The sequence below is a fragment of the Mauremys mutica genome, chromosome 2, assembly GCF_020497125.1.
Source record: "Mauremys mutica isolate MM-2020 ecotype Southern chromosome 2, ASM2049712v1, whole genome shotgun sequence".
NCBI lineage: Eukaryota > Metazoa > Chordata > Testudines > Geoemydidae > Mauremys > Mauremys mutica.
The window spans coordinates 13055967-13071697 of NC_059073.1; the positions used below are offsets into that span (position 1 = coordinate 13055967).

General features: G+C 43.0%; 1 protein-coding gene across 4 annotated transcripts in view; it reads left to right on the plus strand.

Moving 5' to 3' along the window:
* The window catches only part of AGO2 (argonaute RISC catalytic component 2), a 122855-nt gene that overhangs the window by 52097 nt on the left and 55027 nt on the right, over positions 1-15731 (plus strand). For all 4 annotated transcript variants that reach the window (XM_045007412.1, XM_045007413.1, XM_045007415.1 and 1 more), the window contains one exon: positions 6867-7051. In XM_045007412.1, coding sequence (XP_044863347.1) covers positions 6867-7051 — 185 coding nt within the window. The remainder of the gene's footprint in view (positions 1-6866; positions 7052-15731) is intronic.

A 15731-nucleotide genomic window follows, 5' to 3' on the forward strand; every position in this document is an offset into this window, starting at 1 on the left:
TAAGCGGCTGGGAGCCGCAGGGCATCTGACAAGGGAGGCACACTCGAACCAAGAAGTGAGCAGCTAATATGGGAACTGCTGCGTCAGCAGATTTGATACGCATCACAGAGCGGTGGGGAGAAAAGTTCCCCTCTGATGCGTTATCCCGCCTGTTGCGGTGGGGACGAAGAGGGGGACTTTCCGTTCAATCGAGTAGTAATACTGTTTGGGAGCGGTTGGGCTGTGAGCTCTGGAAATCAGTGGCTCAGGGCGATAAGAAGGTTTTCTCCCTGAGTCCAGTATGGCTCACCGCGCAGAGACGATTGAAGGAGCAGTTCTTACAGCAAAAGGTAATGGTGGAAGCTTATCAAAGAGATGCAAGTTCACAGGACCAGCTGATTAGTGAATTAAAATCTACAAAGAAACGGCTGGATTTGGAAGTGAAAGAATTAAAACGGGAGTTACTGAAACTTCGAAGTGAAAAGCAGTCCATTGATGTTGAATGCTCAAGACTTCAGAAGGAAGTATCCCAGGTTCACCAGCAGATAGTGGAGTTAGAAAGCCACCTCCAGTCAGTGCAAAAAGAACGGGATGCACAAATCGCTGATGGAGGAAATAACCAGGTTTCCCATGAACGGATTCAAGCTTTAGAGATAGAGCTGCAGGCTGTTAGCCACAGTAAGATGATGTCAGAGAAAGAGCTGCAAGAAGTAATTTCACTTACCAGCCAGGAGCTTCGAGAATCTAGGAGAAAGATAAAACTTTTGGAAGAAATAAACAAGAAGTTGGCCCTCGAACTGGAACATGAACGGGGGAAGCTCACTGGTTTTGGTCAGTCTAACATTGCTTTGCGAGAGCACAGCACCATTCTCGAAACAGTACTAGCAGAGAGAGAGGCAGACCTGGTGCAGCTGAATCTCCGGGTTCAAGCAGTCCTAAATATTCAAGCTTTACAGACTGCCTTCGAAAGAGAAAAGTCAAACGTTAATAACCTTCAAAAGCAGGTTGCGGCAGCCAAAGTAGATGCAGCACATAACCGTCGTCATTATAGAGCTGCGGTTCTTGAGCTGAGTGAAATTAAGAAGGAGCTACAAGCCAAAGAACTGCTTGTCCAAACCCTTCAGGCTGAAGCAGACAAACTACACGCTATTATTGAATGTGCTCATGCCTCTTTTAAGGCGCTCCTTTTAAGACAAAAAGGGGGATTTGCAGTGAGCGGGCAGACGCCTTGGATAAGACGCCTGCCGCTCGGTTGCTGCAAGCTCTTAATTGGTTACATCTTGGTAAAAACAGCCAGGTGCCCCCCGCGATTAAACATGTCAACGGGATGACTGGGGAAGAGCAGGGTGCGGCCCCCCGACCCTCGGTCAAATGGTTTGATTATCAGCAGCAAATATGGAAAGGACCAGTTGACTTGCTAACGTGGGGCAGGGGTTATGTGTGTGTTGCCACTGATGCGGGTCCCAGGTGGATGCCAGCGAGGTGGGTCCGGCCTTGGTTGCGTCCTCCGGAGTGACGGCAGGCAGATGCGGAGGAGCCTCACGAGACGCGCTCAGATGTCGCGAAACCAGAGCCCCCGGAGGAGAGCTGTTTGTTAGCTCTGCCAGGGCTTTTTCTGTCTGATCCTCCATGAATGAATTACTCACTTGAGATGATTTTTTGTGTTTGAAAAAAAATCTGTGTGGTACCATGCAATTATTATTTAGAACTAAGATTTATGTTTTATGTTCCTTGTTATGTTTTGTGTTGTCTGTTTTCTGGCCAGAATTGTTGTTGTATTGTCATGTGGTTTGATGTTTTTTTTTTCTTAAGACCCCCCACCACCCTCAGTGTCAGTTTGATCACCTGACAGCTGAGGGATGTTTTCAAAAAAAAAAAAAAAAAAGGGGGGGGTCCTGCAGAGGTTACATTATTTGTTTATTGTGTTTTGTTTTGTTCGTTTGATGTTTTTGAAATTATATGTTAAGGATTGAATGGTCATATAGGTTGATCTTATAAAGTTTTGTTTATGATAGGTTATAATGTTATGCTGTTATGAGTTGCAAATGTTTTATGAATAACATAATATTTGATTAAGATAGATTGTGGTGTTATGCTGTTATAAGTTAAAAATGTTTGGTGAATGTTTTTATCTTGTTTTCCTTTTTTCCTTTTCTTTTGATTGTAAATAAAGGGGGGAGATGTGGGATTGAATGTGAGATGCTGAAGGCTTCTGGATTGAGAATTGTGAGTGAAGGGCTGGCTTTGGGCTTGTTCTCATTGGCCAGCTAATTGTGAATAGGTAGACAGGTGTGTAGAATGATAATTACCCTATGAGTTACAGCTGCGGCTGTGTGGGTTTAATTAACTAATTAGCAATTGTGATTGCTTATCATGTTGTATATAAGAGCATGCTGGGAATGAATAAAGATGGCTGCATACACACACACTCTCTCTCTGCTTGGACTTCGTTCCTGCTCTTGCGATGCAACAGGCTCGAATGGCAATGTGGTCTTGTATTCATTTATCCGTGGGCCACAGAGAAAGCAACTTCCCTGGAATCGTACACTGAGTCATTGGTAGAGTTTGCATCAGAAGTCAGGAGTTCCTGTCTCCAGCTACCATTCTCTGACACTTGATATACTGCCTTCCATTATTACTCCAAAGGGAATTCTGCACCAAAACATTTAAAATTCTGTGCCAAAAAAAAAATTATGCACACAATATTTTAAATTTCTGAAAATTTTATTTGTCAATAAATACATGTCTTCAGCATGGCAGTGGGGAGTACAGGCCACTGACTGCATTGAGGTGGGAGATCACCCTGAAGCCCCCTCCTCCCCTAGTACAAGGACTCGGCAGTGAGGTTGCATCTGACCCTGATACAGTGCAAGGGCTGGGCCTGCCCCAGAAACACCCCAGGGCTCTGCACCAGGTATACCAGGTGTGGGTGGGCAGGCTCAGCCCAGCAGGATCCCAGTGTGGAAGGGCTTGGTGTGGGGTGAGAGGTTTCTGTGTGGGGCAATCTGGGTGTGGGCAGCTCAGAGGGAGATCTGGATGCACAGAGGCTCATTGGGGGGAGGGGTTCCATGTTCAAGGGCAATAGGACTCTGCAGGGGATCCAGGTGACGGTGGTTGGGGCTGGAGAGGGTACTGGGGGAGTGGGGCTTGAAGGGGTGGGGGGTCCAGGTGCAGGCTGTTGGGGATCACTGGGGTGAGGGTCTGGGGGTGGGGGGCTCGTTGGAGGAATCCAGGTGTAGGGCTTGTCAGGGTGATGGTTGGATGGGCCAGCTTACTGTGGGGGAGCCCCAGCTGCTGTCGCCGAGTGGATGCCACATGCCGGGCTCCTGCTTCCCCCTGCAATTCCCTATCCTCTTTTCTTCTCCAACCCCTTCCCCTCACTCCCACATTCCCCTTCTCCCACCCTATTCCACCCCCCTTCCTTCCCCACTGCCTCTTTCTCCTCCTCATTTCCCCCACCCCCTCCTTACCCAGTCCCACCACGGGCACTCACTGTTGCACAGAATAGAAAACAGGAAGGCTCCCAGTACACAGAAGGGGACCATGACTGGCACTAGGATCCAGGAGGCAGCATTCAGCTGCAGAGTCAGCAGAGCTGAGACACAGCCTCCAGAAGCTGGGCGCTTGCAGAATGAGTGTGGGGGCAGTGGCATGTAACCCTGTGTGCCCCCCCAGGCCTCGCCTCTGTTTGTAAGGGGGCAGTCCCCCCAAAAAACTGCACCCATGGTCGCTCCCGCCTCTCCCCCTCCTCTGCGCGGCTTCCCTTTGCTTCCTTGAATTTTTTTTAAGGGAAACACAGGAATTTTGGGGGAAGGGATGGGGGCATTTTCTGGGGCGTGCAGTCATGCAGAATTCCCCTAGGAGTACATTATAGAGATTAATACTCTGGACTGGGTTTCAGAAGAACAAGGTTCAGTTCCCAGTTCTCCCATTGGCTTTCTGTATAACCTTGGGCAACTCACATAATATTCCTGTGTTCCTCAGTTCACTATCTGTATAATGGGTGTAATTGCACTTCGACTGTGGTGATGGATCAGTAGAGAGACAGTATTGGCCAAGACTAAACTTCTTTCTTTTTGACAATTAATCCCTGATGTGATTCCATTGAAGTCAGTGGGGTTATACCAGGGATGAATTTGGCCCTCCATATTTCACTTATTCCTGCTAGTATAACATATGGAAAAAGTCTCACTGAAAACTCTTATTTCATCATATTTTGCTTATTCTGTCAAACTAGAACATGTAAATAAAGATCTTTAAAAATGTTTATCATTTTGGATAATGTGTGTTGTTTATTACCAAATGTAAATTGTGATTTGCAGCACTTACTTTAAAAGTTTATAAGAGCTTCTTACAGCCAGGGATTATGGGATGCTCCTTGGACCAAGTGCATTTTTATAAAGAACTCTGTAAAACATAAAACCTTTTGTTACATCTGATTCAGACAAAACTCTCTGTGAAGAAAATAACCTGAGTACATTGGATTTAAAACCCTACATATTTTAGGGACAAGTGTGCTTGGATCTTTTTCAAATAGGTCTGGATTCAGTAGTAAAAACTTTGAGCCAAATCTGGTGTAAATCAGCAACTCATTGCACCTGTGCTTACTTGTATCAGGTCTGAGTTTGGCTTCTATTCATCTGTCACATCCTCTCTTACAAGGCTTACCTTTAATAATAGTATTTTAAAATAGCTGTTTCTGTACATGTTAGGATTTTTGGGTTCATGTTTTTTTAATAATATACAGAATGAATCAAATACGTGACCTAAAGAAATAAAGGCTGTAAGGTAGCTACCTAAATTAGGCTGTCTCACAGAATAGGCTAAGCAAGAGTTCACTTCGTGGTTACTGAAATACAAACTCTTGAATCACGTGTCTTTTTATTTCCATCAAGGATGCAAAGTTACTGCAATATAAGTAGTCAAGTTTGTAAAAGATAAAGAACCAATCTCAGATGAGGGGCTTTGTAAATTAAAACCTGATGAAAAGAAATGGACATAAGTCTTCTATTGAAATAATAGTTTAAAAAATAATCATGGTCAGATAAGTTATGTTTATCATTTTCATTGTTTCTGGTATCCATTAAGTGAAGGTTATAATAAAAGGGTGAAAAAAGTATGAAAATATACAATTAGGGTCAGCTAGTCAACACTGGGAGTATGCTACACTGCAAATTTAAACACCCATAGCTGCCCACTGTCAGCTGACTTGAGCTTGCGGGACTCAGGCTGCAGGTCTGTTTAAGTTTGGTGTAGATGTTTGGGCTTGCACTGGAACCCATGTTCTGGGATCCTTAACACTTGGCTCCAAAAGCCTGGGGTCGAGCCCAAGTCCAAACACCTGCACTGCAATTAAACAGCCCTGTAGCTGAACCCTGTGAGTCTGAGTCAGCTGATGTGGGCCAGCTACAGGTGTTTAATTTTCAGTGTAGACATACCCTAACTTTCTTCCCCATATGATCTTTTAGCCTTTGTACTTTGCATGTAAGGAGGAGACATATTGATGGAAGTTTAGAGGCTGGGAGAAACCTAATAAGAAACTCTCAGCCTATGGCTGTTGGAAACCTAAATCTTTAGGTGCATATTTTATCAGTAGAGAATTACCAGTCTGGGCTTGATTCAAACTGATGACCTAGAGACGAAAGGCTCCATTTTCTATTGTCCACTTCTGAGTAATGCAATTCATTCTACAAGCCAAATTATCTAATGTATAATGCTATGCTGGGAGGAGTGCAGAGGTAGAAAATAGTATAGTTTAAAATTGCCTATGATACATTCCCAACTAATGATGGCTAGGGCGCTGTCCAGTAAGAATTACTGACATTTCTGCTTTATTTTTATGTACAATTTTTTGACTGAAACAAGCTAATCATCACAACTAATATATGCAACCATCTGGTTCTATCACTGTTAACCTTATCTTCTCTTTGCCATCCCCTCCAGTTGCCTGTTACATCCACTTGATGCCTTTTGTTTATGTTGAAATTTTAAGCTCCTTCTAATGTTTTTTTTTGTTTAGCATCCAGCAGAGTGGGGGTCTGAACTTGATTGGGACTTCTGGGAGCTACTAAAATGTAAACAAAAGAATAATTTCAAGAAGCCCTAATTATAGTTATAAAGGTTAAGAACCTCTCTCTCATCAGATATATCTTTGCAATGTAAAATAAAGAACAATCCTGATTCTTAGTTGGATGGGTGGGTGGGGGAGAGAGAGAGTGTGTGAAAACATCCTCACATTCCTTTTTTAAACTTGACCTGAATGTGGCAGTCTCTAAACAAGAAGTTCAAAATTAATAATATGTGAAAGAAATATCCTTGTTCCCTCTTTGTACATATTAATAGCCCTAGCACTCAAGTTGGCTTTATTCTTCGCTGATTTACAAATCTTATTAAGAATAATGTTCTGGAAGACAGTTTCTGAATTTTTTCACGTCATTTAAAATGGATTAGCAGTAACAATATAAGCAGTACATTGGAAGAAAAGTCTGAACGAAGAGTTATGACTCCTAAGCAGATGATGACAACAGACCAGGCTCAATTTTGCTTATACAATAGCTGACTCCTACAAGTATTACATCAATATGTGTCTTTGTCTGCACTCAGACCATCATATTCCCAGTGGGACTGTCCACTTGATATAAGAGCACTGCCAAAATGTAATATTGCCTTAAAGGGGTGGGAGGTGGAAAGCACATTCATGGAAATAATAATTGTAGTAAGAAGATGTAAACTAATAGTGTTTTTCCACACTTCCCCTCTTACATCTTTTTCTTTTTGTGTTCTCTTCAAAGTGTTAGAGTTGCGTTGCAATCTATGCCCCTTTCATCTCCCCTGCTTTTTGTGTCTTTAAATGGAAAGAATCATCTTGTTTTGTTTTCATATTGTTGCAGGTGGAGTTGGAGGTCACGCTTCCAGGAGAAGGGAAGGACAGAATATTTAAGGTGGCTATAAAATGGATGTCCTGTGTGAGTCTGCAGGCTTTACATGATGCTCTTTCTGGTCGGCTGCCAAGTGTTCCTTTTGAAACTATCCAGGCACTGGATGTAGTGATGAGGCATTTGCCTTCCATGAGGTGAGGGAAACACCTTGAGGGTCTTTATAAAATTATCTTCTTATTTGAATTGTTTAAATGGTTATTCTAATTTAATGTGTGTTTTCATGGATCAGCCATGAAAGCAGCAACTCTCTGTTTCTGTTGCAGCAGGTCTCTTCATGTGCAGGGAGCTAACCGTGAAAGTAGCAGTACTGCTGCTTTTGGACTGTCCATGTGAATTTCTGGTCCCCAGTACCTAAGACTACAAGCCTCCTTCCCCTAATTCTGTACAGACTCTTTTCCCCCTCTGCACATATCAGGCCTGAGGAAATACCCACCCCGCTTACCTTGCATTTTTACATGGTGCTTTGGCTTGTGCAAAACTTAAAACTTCCCCTCCCAGTAAGCTTTGAACCCATAGCATTTGCAGTCATAGCAGTGCTATAAAGCTTTTTGCCACACCACTGTCTAAATGTTCTTGCCCTATCGCAGGTCCTTGACCTGGAGAAGGCAGGAAAGGGATTGTGGAATGAGGAGAGGTCCAAGTCTGCCAGCGCAGTGGCATTGCTGATTTTTTGGCAGTCTCCCTACATGTGTGTGTATGTTGGGGGTTTTTTATTATTCATTTATTGATTTTTGTATTTCATAGCACCTAGCAGCCCTACTCATGGACCAGGGTCCCATTCTGCTAGGTGCTATACAAATAGAGAACAAAAAGAGAGTCCCTTCCCTAAAGAGCTTACAGTCTAAGTATCAGATGAGATAATGGATACAGACTGATGAGGGAGTACAGTGAAATGATACAGGTCAGTATGATAGGCAGTGGTATCAGTGCACCAGAAGCCCAGCTGTTGTCAAGTTGTTTTGTTTTTTTTGTTTGGGTATCATGGCAAAGGAAAGTTTTCAGGAGGATAGGGAGATAGCATTGACGAGGTGCTCCATCCCAGCTTGAGGAGCAGTATGAAAAGAAGCACAAAGGTGCTTGTTTGAAAATATAACAAGTGTGTGGTAGAAGCTGGCAGGGGTGGGGTGGAATCACTGGGGCAAGTGGATGGGTTAGAGGATGAGAGCCGATGAGAAACTTTTTTTTCTTCTGCAAGTAGTGTCCTTGTGGGTGCTGCACTTGAGGTAAGTTTGTGCCTTTGATCTGAGATTTTTGGTAGAGGTCCCTATTGGGCTTGCGCATGTGCCTCGCACATCCTCATGCCCCATGCCAAGGCTATATGGGGCTGCACAGGTGAGCCACCCTCAGTTACCTTATAGCATTTATTGTTGTTGAAACCATTGTTCCCTTGGGTTTTTTTCTTTTAAAAACATCATAAAATAAAAAGATTTTTATTCATATCTCTAGTTAGTTCATAGTTTCCCGTTTTAGGAATTATTTTTTCATTATTTTGCTTAAGAATGCCAGGCTCCCCAGGATTCAAGAGGTGCCTCTCCTACCATGAGGCTATTCTGAGCAGTGATAGACATTCCCAGTGATCCATTGTGGGTGTTACTCATATCCCCTGTAAGTGCAAGGTCTGCACTTCCTTCAAGTTTAAACTAATGATTATGACCAGCTTTCAATACCCCCTGTACATAGACCTCCCAGTACCACTAGTGCCCTGTCTACATCAAGATCTCAGTCACCAGAGACTACTAGAGATGTAGATGGTACTGCTGCACCAAGTACATCTATGGTACCAAAGTCCTCATTGACATCTGCTGCTAAGCAGAAGGAGGTAAGGAGTACACCTTCAAATCTCAGTCACCAGTGCACAAGAAGGCTATAGCGATCTCGAGTCCTAATGGAAGTTCCATGTTGGCTCTAAGGGACGCTGGTACCACAAAGGCATAGAGGAGTTTGTCTAAGACAGGCTTGGTATCAAGTTTGGGTACTCATACCCAGAATGTCAGAGATGCTGTTGAGAAGAATTCTAAGCCTGCTGCAGAACAACACTTGACACCGGTAACATGCCGGTCAACAGTACCAAAACTACTCAGCTATCTACAGTACTGATGAAATCTGAGCCGACTTGCTTCCATGCCAAGTGCTTGGTACTAACTGCATTGGGACCAAAGGCATCCTCCACAGGTTCTCACTTGCTACCATCTTTGATACCATTGGTACCACAAGAATTTAGGTACCCTAAGGACATGATACTGTAGTTTCTTTGGAACTGGAGTCTCCTCTGTTAACGAATACTGGAGGGTTGTCAGCATCAAGACTCTGTCACTGACCCCTCTGTCACCTTGAGTACCATATCCGCCCTCGTCTATTCTACAAGCTAAACAGCTGTCCCCTCTCTTGGAGTATGGGGAAGAGGACTCCTCAGATTCTCAAATTTTGGTGCAGGATTCCCCTGTCTATTCTAAGACACACTGCTCTCCCTCTTACACTGATGTATTTACAGGAGGATACTCCTCAGATGACACCTATGTGGCAGGATCACAGGTGGATGCCTCCACGTATGTCAGAGAAGGAGAAGCAAGGGTAGATAAAGAGGTGATACCTCTCACTAATATTTCCTCCTCCTCCTCCTCATGTGTCATGCCTCCCACCACTTTTGTGGCAGATGACTTCAGACAGTTTCAGAAACTGATGAAGTGAACTGCTGAAACGCTTCAGATTACCTTAAAGGAAGTTTGAGTCCACCATAAACTCCTAGATATTTTGCAAACTTCAATATCTATAAGAATTGCCATTCCGGTCAATGACGCTCTTATGGAGCCCACTAAGACTGGCAAACCTCTACCTGCAAGAGAGAGGATAGAAAGTATTATGTCCCTGTCAGGGAATTTTCTCTTCTAGCTTTGAATTCTCTGGTAGTGAAGACCATTAATGAACGAGGTAGACAACATAGCTCAAAGCCCATTCTGTACAGTAAGGATGACCGGCAGCTCAATCTTTTTGTTTGCAAATCCTACATTTCAGCCACACTTCAGCTCAGAAGAGCAAACAATCAGGTGCTTGTGGCTAAATATGAATATTTAAATTACCACAAATTTAGTTTTATTGAGCACCTGCCAGAGGAACATCATGACCAGTTTAAGGCTATTATTCAAGAGAGTCGGCTCCTGGCAAAAACATCACTACTTTGACACTGCAGATACTGCAGCACAGTCCACTGCAGTAATCATGAGGAGAGTGTCTTGACTGCAACTGTCAGGTTTCCCAAGAGAGATTGAGTATCATGAAAAGCCTCCCCTTTGATGGCTACAAGCTCTTTGCCGACGCGACAAATACATTGCTCCATACTTTAAAGGATGCAAGAGACATGCTGTGTTCCCTCAGAATTTTTACTCCTGTAAATAAGACGAGAGGCAGCACAAAGAGCATGCCCAGCCCCATATTTAACTTATTGGAGATAGACCATCTAAACCCATGGCCAAGAGACCAAGATACTAAAAAAAGATACCTCCTTCACCTACATCTTCTGAGCCATCCACATCCTCCAAGCAATAGCTTTTTCAATGATTTGGTTGAGAGTTTCAACCATGCAGTTGACAAGGTTGTGCAGCTGCAACATCTTACTCCCCTGCCTCCTTTTGGATGTTGCCTCTTCTGTTTTCAGGCTGCATGGGAGAATGACCTCAGACAAATGGGTTTTGGAAATCATAACATCTGGTTACATTATCCATTGCAGATCTACCCTCCTACCCATTCCCCTTCCCCAGGGCTCTTCAGGGGCCCCTCTCATGATCAATTATTCGCATAAGAGGTGGCTGCGTTTAGGAGCAATAGAACCAGTTCCTGACCAGCACAGGAGAAGGGAATTCTATTTAAAATATTTCCTGATTCCCAAAAAGAATGGAGGGTGGAGACCAATTTTACATCTCAGGTCTCTAAACAGATAGGTAAAACAGCAGAAATTCAGGATGGTGACCCTTGCAGCAATAATTCCCTTGTTAGAATTAGAAAGAAACAGAATTAGAAGACAGATTTGTGTTTCGACCTACAAGATGCTGTGTTTATGTGGCTATTCACCCTTCATACACCCTTCTTAGTTTTCTAATCAAGAACGTGCATGACCAATGCAGGGTGCTCCCTTTCAGCCGCAAGGGTATTCTCAAAGATTCTGGCAGTAGTTGCTGTCCACCTACATCATTTGGGTATAATCGTTTTCCCATACCTGGGTGATTGGTTGATCAGAGTCAGATTTTATCAGGAAGTGTTGGTGTCAGCAAAGATGACATCAGTTTCACAAGCCTGCGCCTTCAAATCAACTTTGAAAAGTCTGTTTGGACTTCATAGGAGCTTCCCTGGATGCAGTGACAGTCAGAGCATACTTCCCTTCCAGCAAATTTCTTGTACTAGTAAGTTTCATCTCAAAGAATCAGGGCAGTCCTCAAGTAACAGTAAGAGAGGTGTCTTCAACTGCTGAGTCCTTGGTTATTGACTCGGGATGGAGGTTGGACACACCACTCCAACCTACAGATTCTGAGACTCCAAATATAGTTTTCCAGTGGTTCTTGGGAATAGAGAGATACTGTTCATCAGAGGTGCAATGTGTTTTATTAAATAGTAGAAAAGAATCTACAAGAAATACTTGCCTCTAGAAATGGAAATATTATCATCTTTGATGTAAGTCATGAGATTTTGCTGACCCACCCACTCTTCTCTTCCTAGGATATTGGATTAACTGTTCTAACTGAAAGCATCGGGTCTGTGAATTCCATTAGGGCTCTCTTAGTGGCAGTAACAGCTTTTCATACACCTAGGGGGTTCATCTTTACTTACCCAACTACACCAAGATTCCTAAGAGGTTTGTCAAATATCTTCCCACCAATCAGAGATCCTGCTTCTAGGTGGGACCTGTACCTAGTCCTTAATTGCCTTATGAAATATCCTTTTGAGCCTCTATCTAGGTGTTCTTTATTGGATTTATCAATGAAGACAGCCCTTCTGCCTGAAGGGTTGAAGAATTGGGGGCTTTAATGGCAAACCCCCCACTTTTATAGTATTCACCAGAGAGAGTGTTGCTATAGGCCCATCCAAAATTTTTATCTAACATGCGCTCAGAATTTCATATTAATCAAACCATTCCTTTCCTGTTTTTTTTTCCTGAGAACTACAATGGACTAGTCAAGAAGCCATATTCCATACCCTAGATGTCAGGAGGGTATTAGCCTTTTACCTAGATAGAAAACCATTTAGAAAATCTCCCAGTCCATTGGTATCTCTTGCGGACAGAAATAAGGGTTCAGTAATTTGAAACAGAGTTTATCTAAGTGTATCTCCAGTTGTATTAAGATCTGATGTTCAACCCCCTTTGAGTGATCACACATTCCACACAAACACTATATACATCTATAGCCTTACTTAAGGATGTGCCGGTTGCAGATGTCTGTAGAGTGGCACCTTGGTCCTCTGTTCATACTTCTTGTAATCATTATGCCTTGGTGCCGACAGCAAGGTAAGATGCTACCGTAGGCAGTGCAGTTCTCTTTTGTATTGGGCTCTGCTCTGAACCTCCTGCTTCCTTGGGGGTATTGCTGGGGAATCCCCTGAAGTGGAGCACCCACAAGGGAACTACTTGAAGGAGAAATTACTCACCTTGTGTAGTAACTGGAGTTCTTCAATATGTGTGTCTCTGCATGTTCCACTACCCACCCTCCTTCCTCTCTGCTTTGGAGTCTCCCTTAGGGGACCTTGCAGTGGTTCTTCTCTGCAGCCCCATAAAGCCTCGATGCAGGGCACATGGATGTGTGGGGCACTTGCGCAGTCTGAATGGGCACCATTACCAAAAATCTCTGATCAAAGGTGCAGGTGCACCTGAAGTGGAGCATCCACAGGGCGACACATCTCAAAGAACCCCAGTTACTGCACAAGGTGAATAACCTCTCCATCTGTGACAGGTAGAAGGAGGAGTGTTGTGGGAAATGATGTGGAGAGGAGGGGGAAGGTTGTGTTCTCTTGAGGAAAAAAATGGGCAAGACCTTGTGTAGAAGGAGAAGTGGAGGCAAAAGGAGGGGATGATTTTGAAGAGTGAGTCAAAGGTAGCTGAGGTTGTGGGTGTGGGATTCATTTAAGTTGGAGTAGTAGAGTTGTTGAGCTAGGAAGATGACAGAATGGAAGGAGGACAGAATCAGAGGGTCATGGGACTTCCACTGGAGGCACTTATTGCGAAGATAGGAGCAGAGGAAGCAGATGTTCGAGGTGAGCCAGAGCTGGAGGTTTGCAGGGCAAACCTTGTGATGGTATGGAGGAGCAAACCAGTTAAGAGTGGAGGAGAGTGAAGCATGGAGAGAATTGACAAGAAAGAAAGAAAAAAGGAAGAGAAGGCAGGAGGTAGAAGTCTGAGAGCAGATGAGAAGTTCAGTGCTGATGGAGCTGATGGACTGGAAATTACAGGAAGGCTGAAGGCTTGGGGGGAAGGGATGGATGGATGGGCAAGGCTGATCAGATGGTTGGAGAGAGGGAACTCAGCAGCAGAGATTAGAGAGATAACAGTTCTTGGTGAAGACAAAGTCCAGTGAATGGGTCTTTCGGTGAGTGGAGAGCTGAACCGGACCTGTCGCTGGCAGATCCCAGATGCCTGCTCATGCCCAGATGCCCAGGCCTCACTGAACACTAACAGAGGAAATGCTGGAAACCAGTCTGGCTCATGTCTGCATTAGTATTGCTAAAATAGATATTAGAGCTATAAAGAGGTGTTTAGTGTTTAGATTTTATGAAATGCTTGTAGGATGCTGCATGTATTAATTCTGTTATAACATCTGCACCTCATGTACTGTTTGCTCTGTAACTACATAAGTGTTTTCTCTAGAATATAGACCCTCCCCCAGTCAGGAGGGAAGCATTGCCAAGTATGAAATACTAGTTTACCCCAAGAGGTGTCATCGCCTTTCCAATAAAAGAAGGCTGATAGACTCCAGACGAGCCATTGTGGAACATCAGTGGACAGACAACTTTGTTGATTGCTCCCTCTATACCCAAGTAGAGGAGATGTGCAGAAAGACTCGTCCCATCAGCTTGAGCTCTGGCAGAAGGGAACAAAAATTCCTGTCAAGCAGAAATTGTTATCCCTATGCTGCATGGGCTTCAAGGAAGGGGCAAGACTTCTAATCATAAATAAGGGATCCCCAGCTGTGTAGCTTGGGTTAGCCCTAAAGGACCTATAGAACTTGCACATTACAACAGCTACTACTTTTTGAAACCTAAGACTGTAACTCATTTGTGTGCACGTTTACCTGCTTTAACCTTGTAAATAACTCCTCATTTCTTTTCTTAGTCAATAAATCTTTAGAAACTTATTATAGGATTGGCTACAAGCATTCTCTTTGGTGAGAGATCTCAGGTACAATTGACCTGGGGTAAATGACTGCTCCTTTGGGAGTAACCTGAATATTATTGTAATTTTTTTGGTCTAAGGTACCATCTATCACAAAGGCAAGTTTGCTTGGGTGGCAAGATAGATCAGAGTACCCCAGGGGACTGTCCATGACTCCATGTTAAGGCGGTTAGAGTGCTTTAGGAGTTCACACTTGATATGTTGTTGGTAAAATCTAAGTGTAGAATTCACAATCAGTTTGGGGTTTGTGCTGTGGTTTGTAACAGTCTGCCCTGTGGTTGGTACTCATGTTCATGAGTCACTTCAGACAGCATGACAAGTGAAATGAACGGCTCTTTTGGTGAGTGGCGAATTGAAGAAGAGGTGAAGGCAAGGAAACTAGAGCTAAGGGGTTCGATGCTTCATCAGCCTTGAAAATGAAGTCACTGAGGATGAGTGTGGGATAGTGTGAGGAGAGGAAGAGAGAGAAAAAGAGAGTTAAGAGATTAAATTAGAGAGGATGACTATTTATGGATGACTATCAGCAGACAGTTTATTTTAGTCATCTTCAGTGGGCCTTTTTTGCTAATGAATAAAATGACAGCTCTAAAGCCAGATTCTGATCTCAGTTACACTGGTGTAAATTCAGACTAAGCTATTTGATTTTCAAAAAGGGACTTGCAAACAGAGACTCAGGGATGAGCTACTGTCTTTAATTTATGTGACAGAAGGAATTCTTTAGTTGCTCAAATACTGAACCCTTCAATACAGGCCTGCAGGAGGGGACTGGAAGGACTTAAATAATCCTGTCAGTGAAAATATGGAAATTGGAATCTTGTACCCAAATTCTGTGTGACTTTTATTTTTTTTAAAACAATGACATTTACTTGAGTTAGTAAAAATATCGGAGTTGAAAATACAGATGCTAATTGGGACACTGTTATGTGTGAATATTTTATGGCTGTTACTCAAAACTAGAATAGAAATCAAAACTGATTGGGAAGTAGAGAATAACATTTATTAGAATGGCTGAACTTTTCAATTTTAAAGAGCTAAGTAATCAAATGTAGATTTTTTTATCCTATTAATTTTAATATATATAACGAATAACAAAATATACATAGTCTCATAATATATTAACTACTTGCTGCCTAATCTTAGCTATAGTTGAAACATTTAATTATATAATATGAATGGTTACAATATAAATCAGTTACTTGTATTACACAATTTACAAACACATTTTGCATATATAAAAAACCATCTAATTAAGGAAAAATTATTATGATAATAGAAGCAAAATCCAGAGGAGGGGGATAGAGACGGAAGGGGAAGGTAATAAAAAGGTAATAATTGGAGATATACCAACTCCTAGAATTGGAAGGGACCTTGAAAGGTCATTGAGTCCAGCCCCCTGCCTTCACTAGCAGGACCAATTTTTGCCCCAGATCCCTAAGTGGCCC